General features: G+C 38.1%; 2 protein-coding genes across 4 annotated transcripts; one reads left to right on the plus strand and one right to left on the minus strand.

The window, feature by feature from the left end:
- The first annotated feature begins 2,053 nt into the window (after nt 1–2,053).
- Nucleotides 2,054–16,039, plus strand: LOC106904808 (tyrosine-protein phosphatase non-receptor type 2-like). 3 transcript variants are annotated; one of them, XR_001414985.2, is made up of 11 exons: nt 2,054–2,299; nt 4,180–4,270; nt 4,372–4,472; nt 6,460–6,558; nt 7,410–7,547; nt 8,589–8,798; nt 10,197–10,358; nt 10,720–10,928; nt 11,884–11,979; nt 12,437–12,596; nt 15,283–16,039. XR_001414985.2 is itself a non-coding variant. In XM_014969279.2 (10 exons), the coding sequence occupies exons 1-10, from the start codon at nt 2,213–2,215 to the stop codon at nt 15,302–15,304; spliced, it is 1,215 nt and encodes a 404-aa protein (XP_014824765.2). In that variant the 5' UTR covers nt 2,054–2,212; the 3' UTR covers nt 15,305–16,039. The 3 variants fall into 3 exon arrangements, 1 of the variants encoding a protein (XP_014824765.2); XR_015764631.1 differs by lacking the exon at nt 2,054–2,299 and adding an exon at nt 2,349–2,520; XM_014969279.2 differs by lacking the exon at nt 12,437–12,596.
- Nucleotides 16,040–16,043: 4 nt separating this feature from the next.
- psmg2 (proteasome (prosome, macropain) assembly chaperone 2) lies at nt 16,044–20,049 on the minus strand. Its single transcript, XM_014969280.2, has 7 exons — nt 19,826–20,049; nt 18,830–19,001; nt 18,562–18,620; nt 17,905–18,023; nt 17,635–17,811; nt 16,693–16,813; nt 16,044–16,606 (listed from the first exon to the last, which is right to left on the minus strand). Exons 1-7 carry the CDS (start codon nt 19,880–19,882, stop codon nt 16,523–16,525), a joined length of 789 nt encoding a protein of 262 aa, XP_014824766.2. The 5' UTR covers nt 19,883–20,049; the 3' UTR covers nt 16,044–16,522.
- Nucleotides 20,050–25,250: the final 5,201 nt, after the last annotated feature.

Raw genomic sequence — 25,250 nt, forward strand, 5'->3', positions numbered from 1 at the left:
TCTAATCAAGGCCTTGAGGGCCGGTGTTCTGCAACTTTTAGACATATCCCTGGTTCAACACATCTCAAATAACAGAATTAACTCCTCAGTGTAGTCAAGTTTTCCAAAGTGCTGATAATGACCTGATTATTTGACTCAGGTGTAGTGAAGCGGAGTAATCTAAAACCTGCAGGACAAAAATGGATGAGGAATAAATTAGGAAGTCCACGTGTATTTCAATTTAAAATGACTAAAAGTGCATTATAAGTGTAGCATACTATGCACTATCTTTACTACTATCCATCCACCACCATGATATAGTGGTGGAGGGATGGTATAGTTTAATGGAATATTATCGTTGCTAAAATGTTTGATATTTGTGTTAAAGAGATTGAAGGTTAGCATACTTTTCAAAGTAAATATAATTTGTTTTAAAAATAAATGCACTTGGAAACATGGGTGTGTGCATGCAGGATGTACATTGTGTGCTAGTTTTCTTTTCTTTTTTTGGTGTGTGTAAATGTGTTAATAACTGATCAATAAAAAATGCATTTTAGACGCATCTACAAAGAATCCATAAACTAAATCAAATTGTGCGCTTTTATTTGTGAGACAATTTGCTAAAGCGGATAAGGTTTTCCTACTAATAGTCTTTGGCTTGACTCTTGCTGATGTTTATCTTGTGGTGACAAAGCCTCCTAGTGGCCCATGAAGCCTATGTTTCACTTCTTATTTAGGATTCATCCTAATGTGACCCTTAACCTGTTCTAAAAGTAATCACAGCTATGAATAAACAATATAAATCTCCAAAGTGTTTAAAATGAAATATAGTGGTTTATCTAATGGAAGGCAGTTAGGTTTTGTGTTTGATGTATATACTTAGATCAAGAAACCAAGGAAAATCTTGATGAATTAAAAAAAATGACTGAGGAATAAATTAGGACGACCTCACATGTATTTCAATTTAAACTGATTATAAGTGCACATAGGCTATTAACTTTTGATTCCTATGATTAGAACATTAAGTTACTCATTTGTCATGTTTTTTAAAAGAAAGTTTTCCCTCTTTAAACCTCAGACATTAGGATTACAGTGCTGACACATGAAGTCAGAACAAAAAACCATAGTGTGAGTAAAAAAGCTATCTGAGGCCTTCAGACAGAATATTGTAGCAGCTCGTGAGTCTGGTGAGGAATTTTAAGAGGTTTCAAAAAGTTTAAAAATACCAATTCCAGTGGAAACGATATAATCCACAAGTGGGCTATGTTATTCAAATCTAGTGCTACTAATGGCAAAAAACCAAAACAAAAAGTTGTTTTTTTTACGTATTTTGTAAGTTTAACACAACATATTTCCCTTAATTTGTCTTTTCTTTCAGTTTTCAGAGCTATGTATCTGAAACAGAAACTTATTAATCTAGGTTTCTGTTTCATAAGAACTGTTAGGAGTTATTATTAGAATATGTTAATAGCTGACCACAACCTTAAAACTGTCAGTTTTGACGCAGACCTTCAGGTCTCTGTGATAGAAAGCTTAAGAGAAAGAGACATTTTCCTTAAGCATAAAAATTACTCTTCGCAAACATCCAAAATTCCATAAGAATGGTTTTGTTAGAGACAAACAAAATCCGTTTTAGAACGGGATTTTGAAGATGACTATTGACTAGACCTGGACTAGATAGTGGGCATGACCAACCATTTCCAACTTAAAATGAGATAGATCTTTTCAAAATTACTTCAACAACTTTTGCAATGATTATTGCACCTTTTCTCTTTTTTTAATGTTTGTGTTTTAGTTAAACTCTATAAGATAAGCCATACTGAAGGTAAAAAATACATTCAGATAATATTTTATATATATATTTTTTAACATTACTACACCCTACTATAAGAGAAGTTATTTGTACACTTACACTGAGATAGATATAAAACAAAATCTATAAAATTAACTGGAGAGTCGAAAGAACTGGCTGTTGTTGGGAACGGTACCAAATGAGTCGAATCCCGGAAATGAAACGTAATTCCAACTACCTGTTTGACAGCAAGATAGACCCTTTTAGTGGCGCATGCGCATGGGGCTAGTCCCGAATGACAACTGCACCACATAACGGACAAACAGTCGGCACAGGAGCCGATGCTAACGCAGAGAGACTTAAGTCTCAGGTTAAAAACTCGCCTTACTCGGAGAACGTTATGAGGTAGATAGTTAAAATTTGAAATTAAACCAGCTTTGGATGGAACAGACAGGCGCTGCCACCGTGAAAATGGACCAGGAGTTTGAAGACCTGGACTCCAAAGGCCGGTGGCAGAAGCTTTACTCAGTAAGTGTGTTAGCATGTGTTAGCTAGGTCTGAGCTAATTCGGTTTGTACGGAGAGCGCGCATTTTATTTGACTGCATACACCGACTCTGACGCCGTAGTCAATGTTTTCATTTTTTGTTTGGTCTCATTTGTGACTCCTTTCATCTACAAGCTGATAAAGTAACTCTCACATGACGCCGTAACATCAACTTAATCTTTTGACACGAAGACTACACTCAGCGTAAGGGGTTTAGCTCTTTGTAATTAACTGCATAAAGTTTTCTTCTTAACCTCTAATATACACGGTCAACCTTATGATTTCGTGTGTGTAGCTCTATCGTTGGATCTTTATTACGAGATCCTCCGCTTTATTGTAATCCATCTCCTGTTTTGTTTATAGTCAACGTTGACTAGTAGATTATTTACATTGATCATGGTTAATAATCACCGTACTTAAAAAATATAACCTGAAAACGAAAAGATTAAAAGTTGTGTTTTGTTTGTCAGATTGTTCAGGGTTAAAAAAGGTTAACTTTCAGTTTAGTTTACTTGTACTGCCTTTCACAACAAAGGCAGTCTGCAGGTCAATAAAGTCTAATGTTTATCCAGTTATCTAGAACCTGAGTTTGTCCAAGTTCGATTTATCTTACTGAAACTCACCACGACACAGTCCAAATGGGTAATCACGTGAAGGTCTAAGTAATTTTATTGCAGTTTAATCCTGATTATAGAATAGTACAATAATCCTTTATTTGTCCCTCAGTGGTGGAATACATGTACAATACTATAAAAGCATTAGTACTAGGCTAGGCTAGGGTAGGAGATGTTCTGTCTTGAAGATACACCTGCACACCACTGGTCTGTTGGCAGGTCTATCAACTAACATGGAGCAACACATGAGAAGAGTCTGGGGTAGGAAGCGGTAGCTGACACTGAGTGACCAAATCATTTCTGTCAGTAACAACCTCCTCACCAATCTCCCTGAGGTTTTAGGTTTTTATCACCAAGTTGTTGTTTTTTCCTGGAAAACCAATTCAAGTGGTAAAATACATTATTTGCAAGCTGCCTAGTCAAAATAAGTTGAGAAAACCAGTTGTTGAAAAGTTTGTCTGCTTAAGGAAGTCCAGCTGATTATGTCAAGTCATCAAACTGTGTTTACACAACAATCTGTGAACTTTGTTGAACAGTTGTGTGACCTATGTATAGGAAAATGTAGCAGCCCAGCTTCGGAGGGGAAAAATTAGAACAATTAACCATGACTCATCCCATCAATGACAAAAAAAAAAAACCCATTAAAGATTAGTGACTTAAAAATAAAATGTGCAGAGCTGACTATAGCAATATCCACACAATTTAATTTAAAAAAGCATTACGAAGGTTTAATGTTATGATCTTGTCATGACCATTCAGCAAATGTACCCTTTTCCCAAATAACTAATTGATTTATTAATATCTTTCTAGCAATATTCCTGTTTTTTTCTTATTTAAACGGAACATGAAACAAAATTGTTCCATGGAAAAAAGGCATTCAGCTTACTTTCATTTTCATTCTATTGTGAAAACTAAATTAAGATTACAAACCATTTCCAATTCTTTGAGGGACAGCAGACTTTGTTTAGGCTAGAAATGAAAATTGATTAATTTTTGAAATTAAAGTGCTAAACATAAACAAAGAGACTGAATGGTTGGTGTGGTTAAAAAAAAATGGATTCAACTTTGACTTTGTGCCCCTGCTATGACATTTAAAAAAAAGCAAATGATCATATTTTTTTGTTTTATCTCTGACAACTAGAAAAATAAAGTTATTTATCATAATAGTGGGATAAAACTCCCATTGACGAGGTAAATTATGATCCATTATTTGCATCCCTGGGTTTTAAACTTTTGATCTGCTTTCTAGGAAATCAGGAATCAATCCCACGAGTGCTCTTACAAAGTGGCAAAGTATCCAGAAAATCGCAACCGAAACAGATACAGAGATGTCAGTCCATGTGGGTAAACATTTGCATTTCCTGTTCTAATCTGTTACGAAGCCTGTCAATTTACAACCAGTTGTAAAATATTTCCCTTCCGCTTCCTTTCCTCCCTGCAGTCGATCACAGTCGGGTCAAGCTGGAGAACGCAGAAAACGACTACATCAACGCCAGTCTGGTGGTGATGGAAGACGCCCAGAGAAGTTACATTTTAACACAGGCAAGTAAAAGCAGTGGGAATAATCAAGCAAAAAAAAAAAAAAGTCAGTGTGGTGTTCAAAGAACCAATTTATGTCTGTTTTATTTGTAGACCTATTTACAACGACCCTCACTGTTAATTTATTGACTTTTTAAGTAGTTTTATTCAAAGAATAAAATATAAGAAGACTTTTACCAAGGAATCCTTTAGTGTGTTTGGGCTCTGGTATTTCCTTGATTTTCTTTGGGTTAGGGTTAGGATTAGGCTATTTCCTGAAATTACATAAGCATGCATTACTATAGTTGATTTTCGCCACTATGCTGTAATTACGGAAAAATAATTACAGCATAGTAAAACAATAGCAAAGTTTTCATTTGTAATTTTTAAGCAATACAAATAAAAACATTTTTATTATTCAAATACATTATGTCACTACTATCAATACTTGGGCATAATTGTATCAATTCTTGGCATTTTATCAAAAATAATTATATTCTCCCTGATGTTTTTAGATTCACTGATTTATTGCATCTGTAAACAAAGCAGTCAGCCAGAGACATGCAGGTTTTCCATTGCTTGGCTCTGTTTGGTGATTGGCAAGTCAAACACCTAGAAAATTGTTTTCATTTATTTATCTTCCTTTTTCCTAAAAGCATTAAAACTAAAATCTACCACAAGTTGTTAAGCACATAAACTATCTTTGATGCATCAAGAAAAGTGATCTTGTAAATCTTCATATTATGTTGCGTTCCAGGCTATAACCTGTAAAGAAGAGCAGGAATCATAATATGCCATGAAAAGACTGATTATTGCATCTCACTTATTCATTTAAAATTACTCTGCAGTTGTAGCTTGATGACCGTAGTAAAAGGAGACAAAGCTCCTTCTTTTTTTAGCTTCAGCTTTGAAAGACCTCATGTTTCTGCCAGCTATTGTGGATTTCTTCCTTTCTAAGTCATCTTTAATTAACGAGTAGTCCCTCAGATACCACATCAATGTGAAATCTATTCGGGGCTTCATGTAATGTCGGGTAGGTCGACACAGTTTGGTGGCTTTTTTTTCTCTCTCTCTTTATGCTGTTTTCAACATTTGTGCGTTCTTCTGAGATGAGTCATCTGTGGTTTGGGGAAAATGTGTTAGACCTGAGATGAGAAACGTACAGATATTAAGCACTGTGCATTTACTGTAAAAGGGAGTTCAACGTATGAATAGAAAAAGGCACAGTAATTATTTTCTAGGTGGTTTTTTGGATCCTTATCTTTTTTTTTTCTGCTGCTGTGGAAAAAATATGCTTGCTTTAATACTTTTTCCCAGAGGAAAATATTTTGAAAGATAACTATGTATTTTTATAAAGATGAAAATATTCATTTTAAAACATTAATCTCAAGTAGGCTCAACCACTCCACAACATTCAGCTATAATGGTCTTTTAGGTAACCATGTTTTTGCATTGTAAGCCGAAGACATGCTTCAATTGTGCTACTCTGAACCTTTTTCCAGCAAAGCCTAATTGCCTGGAACCCTTAATCTTCATTAAGTTGTTGTGTGAAATTTAACTGCAGTGCTGTTTATGCAAATTACATGCAGGGGGCCTGTAAAACATTCCCCACGCAGTTTGAAATCCTGAAATGTTACATTGACTGGAGGGTTTACTACAGTAAATTCGGTCATTTTAAAAAATGAGGAAAAGTCTATTCCAGTTAAATTTACCAAAAGCATAACACTTTCATGTCTGAGTTTAAATCGGGATGACTAAATTATAATGCTTATCCAGCCTGAGCCAACTGAAGACTCGGGTTAATTCAAAAAGTGGCTGCATTTTGGTTAAACTTCTACAAAGGTAATCTATTTTTATCCTTGTAAATGCAGTGGAAACAGATGTGGCCCCCCGAAAAGGCTCTTAAAGTTAAAACACTGCTGCTACATGTTAAGCAGCCAACTAGAGAAGTTAATGGCGTTGCTTATTGGAGAAACATTGCATGCAACTATGCTGTTTGTTTTGTCCACAGGGCCCCCTCAAGAACACTTGCGGCCACTTTTGGCTCATGATCTGGGAGCAGAAGACGAAGGCGGTCATCATGCTCAACAGGGTCATAGAAAAAGGATCAGTGAGTACTGGATGGGGGGGAAAAAAAAGTATTCAACACCCGTACTCGGATATGTGCTGAAATGCTAAACAGACCACAGCACGAGTGGTTGCACCATTACCAGTGAATGATTAGTTTTACGCAGTGAGTTACTGACCCACAGCATCCATTAAAGTGCTTTTCTGCTACTTGACAGCCATCCATCCATCCCTTATATGTCTGCTTTAAAGTGGCCCAGAATTTAGTGTTGGGAAGTATGGATTTTTTTAGTAATAAAAGCTCAGAAATCGTGTTTTTATGAATACACTCTATCAGCAGACTATTGTTTAAACGACGACAGAAAGACGTAGTGTGTTTGTGATGAAAGCCAACCTCTTAGCCCTGTAACTCCATGATCCCGCGTTGTGCAGATTAAATACTCAAATAAACCTCTCACAGGCTGCACAGCTGTGACCTCGCTTTCTGAGTAAAGCAGCTGGATGGGATCTCGCTTTGTCATGAGATTCACTGTTTCTTGGAATTGGAAGATAAAGAGCACCTAGTGCACAAATAGTATGAATGCAAAAAAGCTCTTCTGCCTGTTTTCTGTGGTTTTTCATCAACAAGCTCTTTTTTTTTTGAATAATGTAATTAATGTAATCAAGTTTCATGTTCTTATGTGTCTGATTAAAGACACAAGCTCTGTTTTCGTTTCCTGAGAAAATGATCAAATGATTGCTCTTGTTCAGACCACTATGTTTATAGCTAGTAATTTCATTGCAATTGGGTAGATTTAACGTCTGTTGTCTCCTCCTGCTTAGTCAGATGTTTGTATTATTTGGACAATGTCCAACCTACGTCTCTATTATTTTTATCTTTTCTTTCTGCAACAGGAAAAGTGTGCCCAGTACTGGCCGACGGCAGAGGAGAGAGAGATGACCTTCAGGGACACGCGCTTTATGGTCACACTGTTGTCAGAAGACACCAAATCTTACTACACCACCAGAGTACTGCAGCTGCAGAATATTAATGTAGGCTGCTGCTTTATTTAGCACATATCTTTAATTTTAAGTAATCCAGATAATAGAAAGACACACTGTGTTTTCTAAACATTTTCAGAAGTGATGCATTGCTGTGATTGCAGTTTCATGATTTTAACTTTAATATCTAAGTGGTTTAAACACAACATGCTTTGTAACTTTGGAGCATTTAATATTCAATCTGACATTTGTTTGAGGTGCCATTGCCTCGGAACTTTTCCAGTTTGTTCCGTTACAACAACTAACTTCAGTGTATTTAGTAGGGATTTTATGTGAAGGTGAACTTCTACCATAGCCTCAACTATTGGTACTCCTTGAATTTTTTTAACATAGCGTCACATGGAAGCTAATGCAAGCTTCAAAGTATTTAATTAAGATTTTACTGAGCAACGCAAAGTGTTGCGAGATAGGAGATAAATGCTGCATGGTTTTCACATTTTTAAGCATAAGAATCTTGAAAGCGATGCAGTATTTTGTGAAACTGTTTTTCTGCAGTTCCAGCTGCACGTCTTTTGGGGTTTGGCTCTACTAACTTTGTACATCTCGATATGGAAATTTTCCACCATCTTTCTTTTCAGAATAAATCAAACTTGGACAGATTGGTTGGAAGCAGCAATGTGTAAGATGCTCTGTTGGATTTAGGTGTGGACTTTGACTAGACTATTTCAACACATAAATCTGCATTGACATGTGCGCTGACATGTTTTCTCCCTTATTTAGCTTCACATATCTTAAAAATAGAAAGAAAAAAAAGAAAAACTTTATACGTCCCAACTGGTGACAGATTAAAAGCACATAAAACTTTCTTTTAACTCTCATTCACCTTCTTTGTCCACCAGATGTCAATTTTGTTAATGAACTGAAACTGAAACTCATTGCACTTTTTTTTTTCAGCTATTTAACACTCTTCACTGAACCTCATATAACCTCACACATGCTGACAGAATGCAACACCTCAGAATCAGTGAAAACAAACAGCGGGTTGTAATTTCCCTGCTCCTAACTTTAGCTACGTTCGTCTTCCTTTCGCAGACGGGCGAGAAGAGAGAGATCCATCACTTTCACTACACCACGTGGCCTGATTTCGGTGTCCCTGAATCCCCGGCATCCTTCCTGAACTTCCTCTTTAAAGTGCGGGAATCTGGAGCGTTGGGGATGGACCATGGACCGGCAGTGGTGCACTGCAGTGCTGGAATTGGACGCTCAGGGACATTCTCATTAGTAGACACATGCCTTGTTCTTGTAAGTGCATTTGCTTTTTATTTCCCCTTTCGTCTGTATGTCCTCTGAGGGAATAAATGTTTTTTTTAATTTGCCCTCCCACATCAACCAACAGCAGTCCTTCCTATAATGTGTTACTGTGTCTGCACACTTTGTCTTACATGCTTGCAAACTGCCAGGAAAATAACATTTTTGCTTTTCTAATAAATATTCAGTTGGAAATCCACCTTAATGTAGTAAGTTTTAACCCACAGCAGACGCCCAGCTTGCTTATGAAACTTTCTGATAAACTTAGTCATATTTTACATGAAAGTTTCTATAATAAAACAAGGTCGATGTTTAGAGTTTTTCCTTTAGGTGTCAATATTTGAGTACATCTTTCCCCATTCTTTCAAAACGGGACAAAGAGATTGTTTTGTAATCTGCGTATCCAATCTGAAATCGCGGCTGCCTCTGCTGAACACTTGGTCACACACTTGAAAAAAATCACGCCATGAAATATGGGAATGGACTGCTGGAAACTCAGTTACACTACTCTTAGTCAACCTGCAATATGAGCTTGTATTGCAGCTGCCTTAAAACATCTAATCTTCTTCAAATCTAGTTAAATAAAATGTGACCGTGTGCTTTGATGAACCATTCATATCTTTTGACCTTTTTCCCATTTAGCTACATTACTTGAGCTTATTTAATTGAGGTTTTATGTGATAGAGTAACACAAAAACATTAGAGAAAAATTAAAAATTGCTCACATAGCGCATTCTTCAAATTGTTCTTCACATTTGCACACTCGATACTTGTAAGCCCGGCTTTTGCTTCAAATATCGTCACCTATCTTAGCTTTGCACAGCTACAGATTGAATTTGTCATTCATTACATTTTATAAAATGCCTCCAGGTACCTCTTGATTACCTTTCTCATTAATGCTCTCTTTGCCCAGCCTGTTAATTCAGGTGGACGGCCCCAACTTGGTTGGTTTGCAGTTTTACTTTTCTCTTTCCATTTTCAGATGAAGGATTGAATCGCCCTCCATGAGGTCTCTAAAAGTTTGCAGCATTGTTTTCTAACCTGAACCCGATTTTAACGTCTCTGCAACTTTATCCCTCACCTGTCTGCTCTGCTCCTCGGTCTTCGAGGTTTTTCTTTCTGAGTGGTTCTTTATCAAATCTCTTGTCGTAAGAAAAGTAAACAAGTTTGATTTTAATAGTTAGGCTGCAGGCGTCAGTCTTCCTCCACAGGGAACTGTAAACTCACTTTGTTGCGAGGCGCTCGCACTATTTTAGTTGCTATCGCCAAGCGAGAAATCCACATTCACATGAGAGTTCCTGTTTAAACAATGCAGAACACAGAAGGTCAGGAAGTCACCAGAGAAAGTTCCTCCTTAACAGCTGAGCCGAGCTGTGTTGCTTTTTCTTCTAGATGGACAAACGGAAAGACCCGTTGTCAGTGGACATCAAAAACATCCTGCTGAAGATGAGGAAGTACCGCATGGGTCTGATCCAGACTCCCGAACAGCTGCGCTTCTCCTACATGGCTGTCCTCGAAGGAGCAAAGTTCATCATGGGCGACTCTTCTGTGCAGGTACGACTAATACTCATACACCCCAACTTATGTTTCGTTTCATTTTCAGGTGTTTGTTTTTATTATCCATTTTAATTATATGTAATATTTGAGATATATTGTTCTGATTTGCAGTTCAGTAAGCAGATAGTTTCTTATAAGTGAATTTTTAGTTGGAAGTATAAATACATTGCCTGGGGCAAAATAAAAAGGAAAAGGAAAAGGCTGCTTCCTGAATTTAGCTAAGCATATAGGGACTGGCCTTCTTCTAGGCAACACACAAATTATCAACAATAAGTGTCGTATTTTGTCACCTGGATTCATCCAGGCCAACTCTTTGACATTTATTGACCTCCTGTCTTCTGTATTTCTTCGCCGGTAGAACCAATGGCGTGTGTTGTCTGAGGAAGCTCAGGAGCCGTCCTCGGAGTCTCCGCCCCCCTCCGAGCCTCAGGCCCGGTGTCCACCGGAGCGACACAACGGGACCCAGAGAGGAGGCCAGCAGGAGGAGGCGGAGGACTACAGGCAGGACAGCAGAGTTCCTACACAGTCTTCCTGCAAGGAACAGGAGCTGGATGGCAGCACAACACAGTCAGTATCATACATATGCAGTTTCATTTAGCACTAATAAACTATGTTCAAATATCTCAATGGAAATAAATGTGTCTCAATTTATGAAAAAGATAAAGTTTAACTTTATCTTCCCATTGGACAAGAGTTAAGCTAATGTCAAATCTCTAATATCTATTTATTAAAAACACTAAGATGCTACCATAGAACAGGGAGGGAGGGGGGGAATGAGTGCCTCCTTCACGGTCCTGAGTCGAGATTTGGACTTTCACTCAGCTCCCACGGTCTCGTTTTTCACCTGGATTAGGTGTAACGGGTTTTGTTCACTGGAAGCCCCGAGGGACGTTCCTCACTTCAGATTCAGAATGGGGGGGGGAAGAAAAAAAATCTGGTGCAGCTAAACACTAAGTTTGCAGAATTTTGTGTGAACTCAAAAACATTTATCACAACCAAATTTGGAGAAATTCATTAGGCTTCTCGTCAAAGGCTTTGTCTGGAGAATGAGTCGTCAAGAAGTGCTAATCAACCTCTGCACAATGCTGCGATTGAGGTCCAATTAAAAAAAAAAAATGGATTATTGGATTTTGGTGTTTTGTTTTTTTTTTTTTAGACAAAAGACACACCAATCAATCCTTCAAGATAAAACTATCTCCAACTGTAACCTCTCTATTGAATAAAAGAACATTTCACATTCTTATTCAACAGATTTATCCTTTTTTTTTACTTTACCTAATCATGGATAATTTAAAAGAAAATTCTGGAAGTATAAATGAGCAAAAATGGCATCAATTACATAAAACATACTTGCAAATTTCCAGGGTATTCAGACATGACTCTTTCAGGTAATGAAAACAAAACAAAACAAAAAAAGATCCATCTAGGAAGGCAGTAAATTTCATCTGCTGTATTTTGTGCATAAAAGTGATTAGAAAGACGTCACTAAACCAATTTTCATCTTTTGTTTTTATTTACGCAGTAAACGACGCAGAGAAGATAACATCTCCAAATCTGTCAACACCAAAACACCCCAAGGCAAGTCCAGGTCAACCGACTCGGACAGGAAGAGGAAAAGGTGATTAAATCTTGAGGTTCAAACCACTTTGTGTTTCTCTTGCATTTTTATTCAGAACCTTGTGCAATTTCAAATGAATGTATGTGGGTAATAAGACAGTGAGATCCAGCCTTCTTTCTGTCTTTTGAAAGAAGGCTGATGCATAAAATCTGCATTTCTGCAAAATCTGTTATTGTGTAGATTTATTTTTGTATTTTTTTTATATATATTTTTTTTTTGAAGAAAGAGTCCTGATGAGATTTCTTCAGTTTACTGGCGGCTCAGTGTTGTTGTCCTAGAAAGACTTACAGTTAGACCTGATGGAGCACTTTACTCTGATGACAGCACAGCGTCGAAGTCACTTCTGAGAAGCCTCCCTTTGTTGTGTGATATGTCAGCGGTGTTCCAGTAAGAGCAGCGTGAAAGTGCGATCGTTTCTGATCAGGTCTCACTCTCCTGTTGTGGTTTTCCTGGACAGTTTGGGGTGCATTTGCTGCACATGACAAGACATTTCCTGTCCGGTGGGGGGCAGCCTGTCTTTACTCCCCTCTGAGACAGAAACAACCACGAGGAGAACATTTAGAGGAGGAACTTTATCCACAACCTGTGAAAACGATCAGCCACTTTTGTACCTGGAGGTGTGTGTGGGGGGGAGGAAGAGGGAGGTGTGGCTGTGTGGTTTGGAGTTGTGGCTGCTATTCAGCATGGTGTGTGTATATTTGTGTTCACTTGTGGTTAATGCTCTGCAAAAACTGAAATGTCAGGCTGAACTAAACCAAAGCGAGATACAAATGTGTGTTGAACAGAGGAACATTTGGCATAGCTTTTTATTTGTTTGTTTGTTTTTTAAGCAGAATTAATTTATGGTAATTTATGTGAAAGTACAAATTTACTGCTGTGGCTGACAGAATCCACAATGAAGTTCAGTAAAAATAAACAAAGGAGGAGGTAATTTCTGAAGAAATCACTTTTTTTTTTGCTGCTGCTGCTTCTAACATTCAGTTATAGTTTCTTGAGTCTCAGCATGTTTCGCTTAAACTGTCAGATGCTTTTCTGAATGTGTGATTTTTATTTTTCTATTTTCAGATTAGTAGGAAAAACTTGAAGCTTCTTTGTATACTTTGTTCTGAGTCAAAACAAAGTGCCTATTTATACACGTTTACATTGACACATCACTTTCCATTTCCTTTTTGTATTCATGTCAGTAAACAGCATAGGAGTTTAGTTGTTGCTGTAGTAGTGTGCTTTCGTAAATTATAAAGACACAAAAATGCTTAAATTTGAGTTTTATTATTGATGTACATTTCATTACTTCTTTTATTCTCATTTACGAGTTCTTTTCCAAGTTTGGACCAGTTCACTTCTACAAAATAACTCATAAATTACCTCCTACTAGTAAATATTCCTTATTGGAGTCACATTTTCCTTACAGTTGACCCTGAGCAGGTTGTAGAAAGTATGAGACGACTCATTTTTCAGTTGGGTACAATTTGACTAAAATTGGAAAGGTTCAGAGAAGAAAAATGACTAACACTTGTTGCTGAACAAAACCCCTCTGGTTTTCTTCCCATGGCTTCACATGGCAACCATTTGAATCTTTTGTTTTTGTCTTCTGCTCATCTGTGATCAGTTCACAGGCACAACAAGTCCAGGACCATCCAAGACTCCAAATAGTTCAGATTAGAATATGGTAGAAATGAGCTTTATGTTCTCTCAACTGGGAAATCCAGATTTTCCAGCAGCAAAGTGACGGGCAGCTCAGAACATGCAGGTTCATACAAATGTAGAAGTATGCAAACAGAAAGTAAGAATATGGAGATTACAGTGGAGGAAAGTTTACAGCATCAGAAAAAAATGTGTGATTCTTTTTCACATTTCAAATAAAATGTGAAACTATATAGGACAACTGATGGAAGAGAGTACAATATGTACATTTGTGTTTATAGAAAAATCTACAATAAATGGAAAAGTTATGCAAATAACAGATTGAATGTAAAAATGTTGGTAGATTTGAGGGCAGTGATGGTTATAAAGCCAAGCAGCTGCTGGGAGGAAGGATCTGTGATTACGTCCTTTTGTGCGCCAACTTCAATGTTCTAAAATCTTTAAGAATTATTGCACCTCTTTACTGTGCCTTTATTCTCTACAGCACATAGTTTGAACAAAGATCTTTTTACCCACCAAAGGGTTTTTGCACACTGTATTCAAATAAATTCAACAAAACCTGTTAAGTTAATATGGTTCAAAAGATTCAAAGCTTATTATTGGTTAGTTTTCCACAAACAGAAATCTAATGATTATCTGTTATTAGCGATACCATTTCCTAATTTTCTTGTTCCTGTAACATTTGCTGCCCTGCAAGATTTCGCTCCACATGCCCAAGCTAACTAAGCCTGGACAGGAGAATCGGTTTTTCTCAGGAAAATGTCGCCCATCTGTCTCTGAATATATGCATAACTACCTGAAAGGTGATCACTGTTTAAGCTGCCATCACCTTTTTTTTGTTTTTAAGCTCTTTGGGGGCCTTGGAAAGTCGACACCATTGCTGCCAAAGGCAATATATCCACACTAGGATGAGGATCAGGTCATTATTTATCATTTGTAATTATTCACAAGTCAAAATTTATTTATTTATTTTCCTAAATACACTTCATGTTCACAGCACCTAGTTATCATTTATTTTGATATCATTTGAACAAAAAAATTACAATAAAATTTTTTTTGTGCTATTTTTCTCCTCCTTTTGATAAATTTGAAAATATAAAATCCAATTGTTTGCTGCTTAGTGGCACAAATCACACTTTCATTGGCGTCCTGAAGAGTATTACACATGGGTATGTTTGGGGTTATTATTGCTGTGGCCCTAAAAAAATAATTTTATATATTATTAAAACTTTAAGTCCGTACTTTGATGCCTCTAAATAAATTGTGGCGCAATCAGTTTTCCTTAGAGAAGCCACTTAATTAGTAAATTATCCAGCTGTGTAATTTTCTGTGAAGAAGAAAAACCAGCAGGAAAACAGCAGACGTTTACAGCAGGTCACGAACATCATCCTGACCCACGAATGTCTCGCACTTCACTGAAAATACTAAACCAGGAGTCCATTTCCTCCACAATTTTGCGCTGCTTTGCGTTTGCCAGACTGCGAAGATGAAAATGCTCAGATAACCTGCAGTGCTGAGTGGGTTTGCTTCTGTTTTAAAGTGTGAAACTCTGCTTTTAATTAATCTGACTCTTTGCACGTCTCACACGATTGAAGTGACTCAAGGCGAGCCTCCGAAACGTCTCAGCGGTCTGAGTTTCTTTTCCACTTTGTGTTTCAGGGTGAAAACCAGCGACTACTAACCAGCTCCACCTGACTTCGGCGAAGCCAGCCTCGGCAGGGAACTCCAGCTCTCCACCCCTCCATCCAAACCTCTGTGCTCTTTTTTATTTTTTTACATTCGTCGTGGTTGTAGTCCGGCCAAGTCCCATGTTTTCAGCAACACTCACCTCAGAACTCTTCATGTCTTTAGCTTCGGCGTTTTTTCCCCCCAAAATCCTCTCTGAACTGTTTACAGCAGACACTTTGACATTCACACAGGAGCTTTAAACCCCCTCCTCAGACCTCACCTCCGCCGTCGTTTCAGCGTTTTACTTTTGTTTTCCTCGCATTCTGACCTCTCTTATAAGACTGAACGTAGGGGGTATGCATTGCCAATTTGTAATGCTGTTCATATGTGTATTTTTAGAAGAAAAAAAAAGAACATTTTTTCAGAGGCGAAAACAAGAGGTTCTATTTTTTATAAAAAATCTACTTGAACTTTTTAAAGGTGACATGGAGTTTGGTATAAGAGAAGTACTGCCTCCACCCCCAAGTAATAGTGGCATGATATTTCAATGATGTACATAGTACGCCGTTTGTTTTTTTAAAGATGTGTATTAAAGATATGTTTGCTTGTAAAGAGAAAAATAAAGAGCTTATGTTACAGATCTTAATGCTGCAGAAAACTCATGACTTGTTCTCATTTTGAAATTAAGTTGTCTTAAGTTTATTTAGAGTGTAAGCTCAAAATAAAACTGGTATTTTGTCTACCTACACGTCTGCATTTCTCGTTTTTATTTTAAAGCAAAGCGTATGAGTGAGAAAAAAAAACACAACAGTTTTCTCTTTAAAACATTCCTTTCCCATAACCAGGCCCGCTCACACAACGTCCAATACAATGATGCAAACAGACGGACAAAAACCGCGGACTTGGCAGCCGGCCCGGCCGTTGAATAAGAGTTGTTCTGTTACGACAGCGGATCAAATTACTCGGAGGTTGGACTACCAGGAACACACCCTGGCACCGAGCCAAGCACTTTCAGTTAGCGGGGTGGATTTAAAGGGAGTGAAATCAGGTCGTTATCACTTTAAATAAACACGCAGGTATTCGATAAGACTCTATTGGATAAAACACTTGGAAGGGACGCAGGAGCGCTCGAGTTAAAAATCTCCTGGAAATGACGGTGCAGGGAATATTAAGAGCTCAATCATGCAAACTTAAAGATTTAAGCTCATTTTTACAACTATAATATCCTCAGTTAGAAAAGTGCAGGAGGGATGCCACTGCCAAATAGCAAACTCCAGGAAGTTGGGATCTTCCACTTGCTGTTCGGTTCTTCGCTCTGGAAGAAATAAATAAAATAAATCAAAACTTTTGTTGCTGGTTCGATGCCTGCAGACTTAGAAGAAAGTCTAGTTTTAGGCTGACCTGTCCGTCCAGCAGATGGAGCCAGTCGTTGAGGTGGTTGACGAGGGCGAACGCATCAGGAATGTTGTCGCCCTCTGAGCAGAAGAGCAGCAGCACCGCCAGCGGGAGATCCTCGGCACAGCTGAGCACATCCACAGCGGCAACGCGTCATTTTGACACCAACGCAGACATTTAACGTGTGAAAGGACTGCAAGGTTTTACATTTACTGAAAGGAGAGGCAGCAGTGCCTTGCTAAAGTATTCACTTCATGATTTTACTTTTTTTTTTTTTTTTTTTTTTTTACATTTTGTCATGTTTAATGTGGTCGACCAACAGAAAGTAGAGCATGAATTTAAAGTAGAAAAAATCTGATAAGTGTGGCATGCATTTCTCCTGCCCCTCCTTTTGAGAGATCCCCTCAAATAAAATCAACTTGAGCTATAGTTTTAAGCTCAGATTCTAAATTGGACTCAGGACTAGACCTTGACTAGGCCATTCTGAACAATCGGTATTCTTTGTTCTAAATCACTGTTGCTCTGGCAGGTTTTCATTCAGCATTGCCTTGTATTCAACTCTATCAGGCTATGAGCACTGACAGGTTTTACTGTTTCTGCCACCAGCATGATGCTGCCACCACCATGTTTAACAACAAGGATGATGTTTATCAAGGTGAAGTGTGGTGTAGGGGTTTGTTTCCTTGGCGTGTAGATCAATAAGATCGATTTTGAGCACTTTCTACCACATGCAAGATTAATGATGTTTCTCAATAGTTGCTCTGTACCAGAAGTATTTCCAGATCAGAGCTACATATGCTTGGAATCTTGCTTATTACACACAGGTGGAGGAAAAGGAGCTGCACGTCGCACTTTTCAGAAATCCTTAGAGCCATCTGTTTGTATTCTCTCTGCTGGTCTTGTGGTTGCAACTAGAAAGAGTGTGAAACTGATCACGTTTCTCCGTACCCGTCTGTGTAAAGGCCTTTGGTGATGCCGCCTCCTGGGATGCAGAGTCTCGGCTCTGCGTCTGCGTCTACTCCAGGAAACGCCGGGATCCGCTCCATCTCCCTCCAGCCCAGCTCCTTCAGCGCATCCGCACTCGCAGCCAGCAGAGACGGCGTCATGAGGTACCTCAAAGAAGTGCTTTAACGCCAACGGTCATCGAGACATGAGCATTCACAACACAAGCAAAAAGAAAAAAAATCAAATGATTGATTTTGGGGAGCATGTTTTTACCCTTGCAGCTGCTGGTCGTCCCTCTGGTAGGCGTGGCTGCTGGACAGAACCACCGTCCTGGAGAAACCGCTGGCTTTGATCCAGGACTTGAGCTGCTGACGAAACTTCTTAGACCTCGTCTGCAGTTAAAACAAGGTTTGGAGCCGTGAACATGATGGCGTTTACAGAGACGTCACACAAACATGGTCAGAAGTTCAGCTAGACGTATCACAGGAATGTGAGGCAAATAAATGTAGGGCTTTTGGCAATTTAGATGTTATAATTATCTGAAGTTAGTGTACATAACATAAAATATATACATAAAGACCCATTAATATTAGTGTAAAAACCTCAAAAAAAATGTTATTTTTTCACCATCAACAGGATTTTGGCAAAAACACTTGAGCGTTATATATACACGTTAGAATAGTGAATCCGTTAGAATAATGAATTACCGTAATTTCCGGACTATAAGCCCCTATTCTTTTTTTTTTTAACATACTTTGAACTCTGCGATCCTGTTAATATACGGCTTCTTACCAAAGGGGTTCAAAAGGCTAGACTGATACGTGATGAAGAGAACAGCACAAATATAAATATATATTTATTTAAAAGAGTGATTGGAAATGATTAAAATGTTTAGAAAATAAAAGATAAAACACAGTGGTGAATGTTTACCTGGATGATTGGTGCTCTGATCTGAAGAACCGCCAGTTTCAGCTCAGCTGCTGTGTAAACTGGATAAAAGTCAGTTGACAGATTAATACCATGCAGAAAACTACTTACACTGCAAACTCATCTCTGCTCATCTCCAGAGTAAGATTAAGATTAAAAGTAACACTTTTTAACACTCTCTTAAGACAAACATATTTTGAGACGATGACAAGTGACTTCTGAATTTGCACTCATGGAATAAAAATTAACTGTAACTGAGATGTGGCGCCACCTTCTGCAGGGGTGTGCAGCTCCTCGGCGTCCGCTTTGCCGCTGGCGTAGGGGTTGTTCCCGGCCATCGGGATCAGGGAGTCTGTGTGGAAGTAGCCCACTCTTCTCATGTTGAGGGTGGACACAATGAGGTCAACGGCCAGCTGACCCACGTTACCGACAGCGACCACAGGCTGTCAAGGCAAAAAAGGTAGAGAAATATGGAACAATGAGCGCCATCTGTAATACGTTACCACTATGAATTTCCACACTTGATTCTGACATGAGAAAACAAACAAACAAACAAAAAAACAACTCATTATAACTTTGCAGTTTAAGAAAATGTTCACCTCTTCTTCCTAGCAATTATTTTATTTATCGATTAATCGGTCGATTATTTTGACGATTAATCAGATAAAAAAATTGGCACATTCCACATATTTTTCATTTAAACACTTAACCTTTTTATACATTGGAATCAAAAGATACAGATAAACAACGCATTACATATATCAATATATACTGCTCAAAAAAATAAAGGGAACATTTCACTTTAATTTTGTGTGTGGCTCCAAATCCAGGCCTCCATTGGTTAATAAATTTGATTTCCATTGATGATTTTTGTGTGATTTTGTTGTCAGCACATTCAACTTTGTACAGAACAAAGTATTCAATGAGAATATTTCATTCATTCAGATCTAGGATGTGTTATTTGAGTGTTCCCTTTATTTTTTTGAGCAGTGTATATACGTTTTATTGCCTAAAATGGATATAATACGACATTCCGCCAGTCAATTTGATCCGGATGAAAATCATATGAGGAGTTTTGGGTAAAACATTTTAGTAGTCCTAATAATTTCAAAAATGAATCATAATGCATACTTGGTTATATTTGTATCAAGTTATTTTATAGGTTAAAACATGAGAGAAAGCTGTCCTTTTGCTAAATTTCACCGCTTAAACACAAACAATGCATTTATAAGAGGCTGATGCAGAAGATTAACTCCGTCAAACTCACCATGACGAGGGTAAAACCTTGGAAGGTAGCCGGGGAGTCTTGCGAAGAAATAAACATGGTGTTCTTTGGTCGGAAAACACACAGAACCAGGCAGGTAAGCAAAAAAATGGTGTAAATGAAGCTGGATGAGTTAAAACTATAATTTCTCAGCAGGTTTCACTTCAAGTTTCATGCCTGCTAGTGTTATGGACCTTTTTGGACGCCTGTCTGTCGATGACTGATGACAGAAACGTTAGTAAGGAAGCTTGTGAATGCCTGAAGGAAATGCAAAAAAAAAAAAAAAATAATTATAATAATTTCCTCAACACAAAAAAATACGTGGTAAAGTTTTTTTTTCTTTACTTATTTTCTTTTCTCTTACATTATTTCAACCAATTTTGTGAGAAAGCTTAGTACCAACTTATACCTTTTTTAATTAGAGTTTGCATTATGTCCAGGCAAATTAATAGGCAACAAAACAAGTGGTGGCTCTGCACTATTTTTCTGCCGGCGAGATAAACGCCGCATCCCTGGGGAAGGCGGAGATTATGTGCCGATTAAACCCGGATAGACAGGAAGCTCCTGCCGTCCCTCCGGGATCTAGAGACCAGGGCCAAAAGTGCCACAATCCAATTTAAAAATAACTTCTTCAATATGCAGTGCTTTGAATGACATTTAAACAAATCACGAGATTTATTGACGAGACAAGTAAGTAAATAAATAAACAAACGAGAAATTAATTACATTTGTGATTAACTGCAGTTAAAGAATTAAAAGTATAAATTATTTACAATTCTCAAGAATTATTTAAGTATTTTATTATTTGATAATTCACATAACATTCCATCATGAACAAATTCAAACTAAGACTGATCTAATAGTTCATAAAATTTTATTTATTGGGGCCTGCCTATACAATGAACCTATTGTTCTACACCCAATAAGGCGTTTCTTTAATAAACTTATTTATTCTTCTTCCGTCATCCTTAATGCAGCTTGTACCACCACAAAGAGTGGTATCAAAACATTCAGCTTGATCCCGAGAAGGGAGCTACTATTTTTAGTGGGATTTGGAGTTGAAATGGCGACATAAATTGCAAAAAAACGAGGCTGGGTGTCTCATAAGGATAGGATTTATTTTCAAAAGATCTCCCTGACACACACACACACACACACACACACACACGCACACACACACACACACACACACACACACACAGCACAGTGGATTTCTGACTTTAACTTGCCCTCACGGGCACAAATATCGCTCTGTTGGTCTCAAAGTCGGTCATGACATAGATACACATGCCTTCGTTTTCTAAATTTTTCTAAACAGTTGCTTAAAACTTCGATGGTTACAAAACTTTCTGAAACATTCCGAGAGTCTTTGGTTTAGCCTCTCTGGTAAAATCTTTTTAGACTTTGGTGGGGTAGAATTCCTTTTAAAATGTGACTTTGAAATGAATAAACTTCCAGTTGAACTTCTCCAAATTTCACCAACAAGTCCTTCAATATTGGAAATTAACCTTTAAGCATAACCTGTCCCCCCATAACACTCCTATTTGGAATAATAGATGCATCTTAATAAAGAAAAAAATCCTTTTATTTTGGAGAATGGATGGCAAAAGCCATTTGATCTGTTCAACATCTCATGGATCACAGAAGGAAAATTTAGTACTTTGAAGAATTCCAGCATAAATATAATTTTACCTGCACTAAAAAAGAATTTCGAGCTGTAATTAAAGCTATCCGTCAGACTTTGACTAACACAATACAAGGTTTGTTATTTTATACAGTTTCAGTGCCACAGCTTTACCCACTGTTTATCCAAGACTACATTTTTATAGACAAAAACTGCAACAGTAAATTTTAATAACAGTCATCATCCAAAAGACTTTCCCTTCCCCCTTGAAAAGAAGAAATATGCTTAAAGAATTTTCTTTTAGTGTATGCAAAAAATGTTGATGCAGCTATTTAAAATTCCCTTTACCCCCCAAAACAAAGGAAATTAATTTTAAAATATTAGGTAATATTTATCCATGTAAAGAATACTTAGGACTACAATTTAATACTGAGGCCTTTTGACATGGAACCTTTGCAGCATTTATCCTTTTCTTGCAGTTATGCATCTAAATTTTGGAAGCATTTTCATAATTGGTTGCTGACTAATAATTTAAATATTCCAACTTTAACTTACAACAATATTATATTTGGCATTTATATTTTGGACACAAAATTGGAATATATCATTAATAACCTGATCATTATGGCCAAATATTATTACACAAATGTAAATTTTAAAAAAAATACCCCCAATCTTTGATCTTACCTAAAAGAAATTTCACTTCTGTTCAACTCTGTGAAAATGGTGAGATAAAGATTGCAACTCTGTTGTTTGTCCTGTTTGATTTTTGGCATTTATCCATTTCATGATTAAGACCCCATACAATAATTCCAGTTATTCAGTTTATTAGGCTTTCTTTATTTTCTAATAATAATCACCTGTTGTGTCATATAACATTCATGTCATTCTGTAAACCCTTTGTTTCTTACCAGGAGTAAGAAACAAGTGACCAGGAGTGACTACTGACTCCTCACTCAAGATACTGTATAAAAATGGTATGTGCTTGTAAGATTTGGCTGTTAAAGTAGAAACAGCCAGGAGACTGGAAAGTGAGCTGGCTCTGCGGTTGCCTAGCAACATAGCATACAATACATTGTATGCTAGATACTGATGGAATCTGATGATGTCAAAGTGTTGTGATGTCATAAGAAACAGATGCCTTGAATCAAATTTTCAAGAAGCTCAAGAAGCAGCACGGACGTTGGTTTGTCCATATCGGATTTAACATTGCATTTTTTGTAGCTTTTCTGATACATCGGTTGGAGAGTCAAAATGTCAGAAATTGACCCAGATTCATTAACTAAGTCCCAAATTAGACAAATGACAAGAGATGAGTTGGCTCTTGTGGTTATGGATTTTTTGCAAAGGATTAAAGAAAAATCTGCCTTGCTAATTAAGGAGAACGTACTGCATGAGGATTTGGAAAAAGCTCATATACAAATTGAGCTTCTAAACGAGAAAATTGATTCACTCACAAAAGACCTACACTGGTCCCTCAAACAAAACAAATACCTGGAAAGTCAGCAAATCCCAAAATTACAACACGAGGTAGAGAACCGGAGTTACCACAGGACTCAGCTGTTGACTGAGATAAAAGACTACAAAAATAAGGTTAAAGAGCTTCAAGCCTCTTTAAAAAACAAGGAGAGGGACTCAAAACTCCAAGTTGAGAAGATTGAGGGAGAAAAACGGCAAATGGTTTCTGAAATGACCGCATACCAAGCAAAGTTTGAAAAGCAACAAAATGAAATGAAGAAACTTGAGGTTGAGGTGTCCCGAAAGATCGATGAAATTGGCATAAAGAATAATGAGCTTTTGAAAGAAAAAGAGAAGACCAAACTTCTTGAGGCCAGGGTAAAAGCTCTGGAAAAGTATTTGAAAGACGCAGAGAAGGAAAATAAAGCTCTTGAGAAGAAACTTCCCTTAACCCCAATGGAGGAAGCCATCGAGAGAACTAAACAGGAGTTTAAAGCAAGGGTGGATTTATCTTCATGCGCACTAACTGTGGAAAAAAAGCGAAATAGGACATTGAAAGAACGTCTGACAAAAAAAGAACAGGAGGTGAGTAAACTCATGGAGGAGCAGGCTGAGACCTCAAAGCTCTTAGCTTTACAGCAAAAGAAAGAGGCTCTGGCTGTGAAGCAACGTTTAGCCCATACCGAATATGATTGGAGAGACCTGAAGAATGAAAATAAATGCTTGAATAATCAGATAAAGGTATTCTCTGAATCCAGGCAGAGAGATCAACAACAGATTAAAGAAGTCACCAACCAAATACGTAAGGTGACAGAGATGTACATGAACGAGAAGAAGCAGCATGAGAATTTGAAGGCAACCATAAAGAGCAAAGGAGCTAAGGTAGAAGATAAAATTGATCAAACCAAAGCCGAAACACAAATAGACGCTCTACAACTCAAACCGCTACCACCGATCCAGGAGAAAAACCCCCAGCTTCCCAAAACAAAATCAATACGCAATCGAAGAATTCTGGTTCTGCGGGAAGGGAAGATAGAGCCAGCCTTCAATGATGAAAATGTGACAACAGAAGCAAAGCTGAAGCCTACACCCCCCAGCAAGAGGAAGCCTGAAATGCGGCCTACTACATCGGCAGGCAGGAGGGTTTGTCCCCCAGAAACCAAGGGGAGAAAAATGAGCAGACCGGAGTGCCACAGTAGATAACGGTATAGGGATTAAACGCGAGACCTGATTCCCTCTTCACACGGGTTCACCACCTGTGGGAGGGACAAATGGGTGGGTTACAGTATCAAAGGGATGGCAGCTGAAGGTGGGGGACCTCGGTGATCTGATCCTGAGCTATAGAAGCTCCGGTATCAGAGTCTGGTCCTCATTCCTGGCAGTAACTTGGGCTCGTTTCCAGTGAGAGTTGGACTCCGCCAAGGCTGCTATGTCACTAATTCTGTTCAATACTTTTATTGACAGAATTTTTAGGCACAGCCAAGGTGTTGAGGGGATCCGATTTGGTAGCCTTAAGATCGCATCCTCTGCTTTTTGCAGAAGATGTGGTCCTACTGCCTTCATCAGGTCGTGATCTACAGCTCTCATTTGAGCGATTTGCAGCCGAGTGCAAAGTGCCTGGGATGAGGATCAGTGCCCCTCCAAATCCAAGGCCATGGTCTTGAGCCGGAAAATCTGGTTAGGATGCCTCCTGGACGTCTCCCTGGTGAGGGAGGTATTTCAGGCACGTCCCATTAGTAGACGGCCAAGTGGAAGACCCAGGACACGGTGGAGGGACAATGTTTCTCCGCTGATCTGGGAACTCCTGGACCAAATGGCTTGGGAGAGGGAAATCTGGGCCTCCTTACTTAGGCTGCTACCCCTGCGATACGAAGCGGATGGAGAAGCAGAAGAAAATGGATGGATGGACAGATGGAAAGACGGACGAATACTTCCAATCATTAGATAATAACATCTGAAAAGACTTTTTCCAGCCATTTGGGAAAAAAAGTGATTAGGCTAATTGGTGTCTTTTAAATTTACCTTTGTCTCTAGTCTACAGACTACTACTAGTCTTTGAAGTAGTAGTCTACTTCGAAGACTACTACTCTTCAAAGTAGTCTCCTAGAGTGTGTCTTTAAATAGAGACACTCTAAACTAAATGCAAAGGTTTTCTCCGGGTGCTCCGGTTTTTCCTATCATTCGGGGGGAAAATGATTAGGCTAATTGGTGTCTTTTAAATTTACTTTTGTCTCTAGTATACAGACTACCACTAGTCTTTGAAGTAGTAGTCTACTTCGAAGACTACTACTCTAAGAAGTAGTTTCCTAGAGTGTGTCTTTAAATGGAGACACTCTAAACTAAATG

This window comes from Poecilia mexicana, unplaced genomic scaffold, assembly GCF_051168715.1.
Source record: "Poecilia mexicana isolate PSO_F unplaced genomic scaffold, ASM5116871v1 scaffold_11, whole genome shotgun sequence".
Classification (NCBI taxonomy): domain Eukaryota; kingdom Metazoa; phylum Chordata; class Actinopteri; order Cyprinodontiformes; family Poeciliidae; genus Poecilia; species Poecilia mexicana.

Bases quoted from the DNA above. Each gene is read 5' to 3' on its own strand.
- psmg2 (XM_014969280.2), bottom strand. From the start codon at position 19,882: ATGTTTATTTCTTCGCAAGACTCCCCGGCTACCTTCCAAGGTTTTACC. The intron at 18,621-18,829 runs GTGGCGCCACAT...ACTTTTATCCAG, and splicing joins GCTGCACACCCCTGCAGAAG to TTTACACAGCAGCTGAGCTG. The intron at 16,814-17,634 runs GTACGGAGAAAC...GGATGTGCTCAG, and splicing joins AAAGGCCTTTACACAGACGG to CTGTGCCGAGGATCTCCCGC.
- LOC106904808 (XM_014969279.2), top strand. From the start codon at position 2,213: ATGGAACAGACAGGCGCTGCCACCGTGAAAATGGACCAGGAGTTTGAA. The intron at 6,559-7,409 runs GTGAGTACTGGA...TTTCTGCAACAG, and splicing joins GGGTCATAGAAAAAGGATCA to GAAAAGTGTGCCCAGTACTG. The intron at 10,359-10,719 runs GTACGACTAATA...CTTCGCCGGTAG, and splicing joins TGGGCGACTCTTCTGTGCAG to AACCAATGGCGTGTGTTGTC.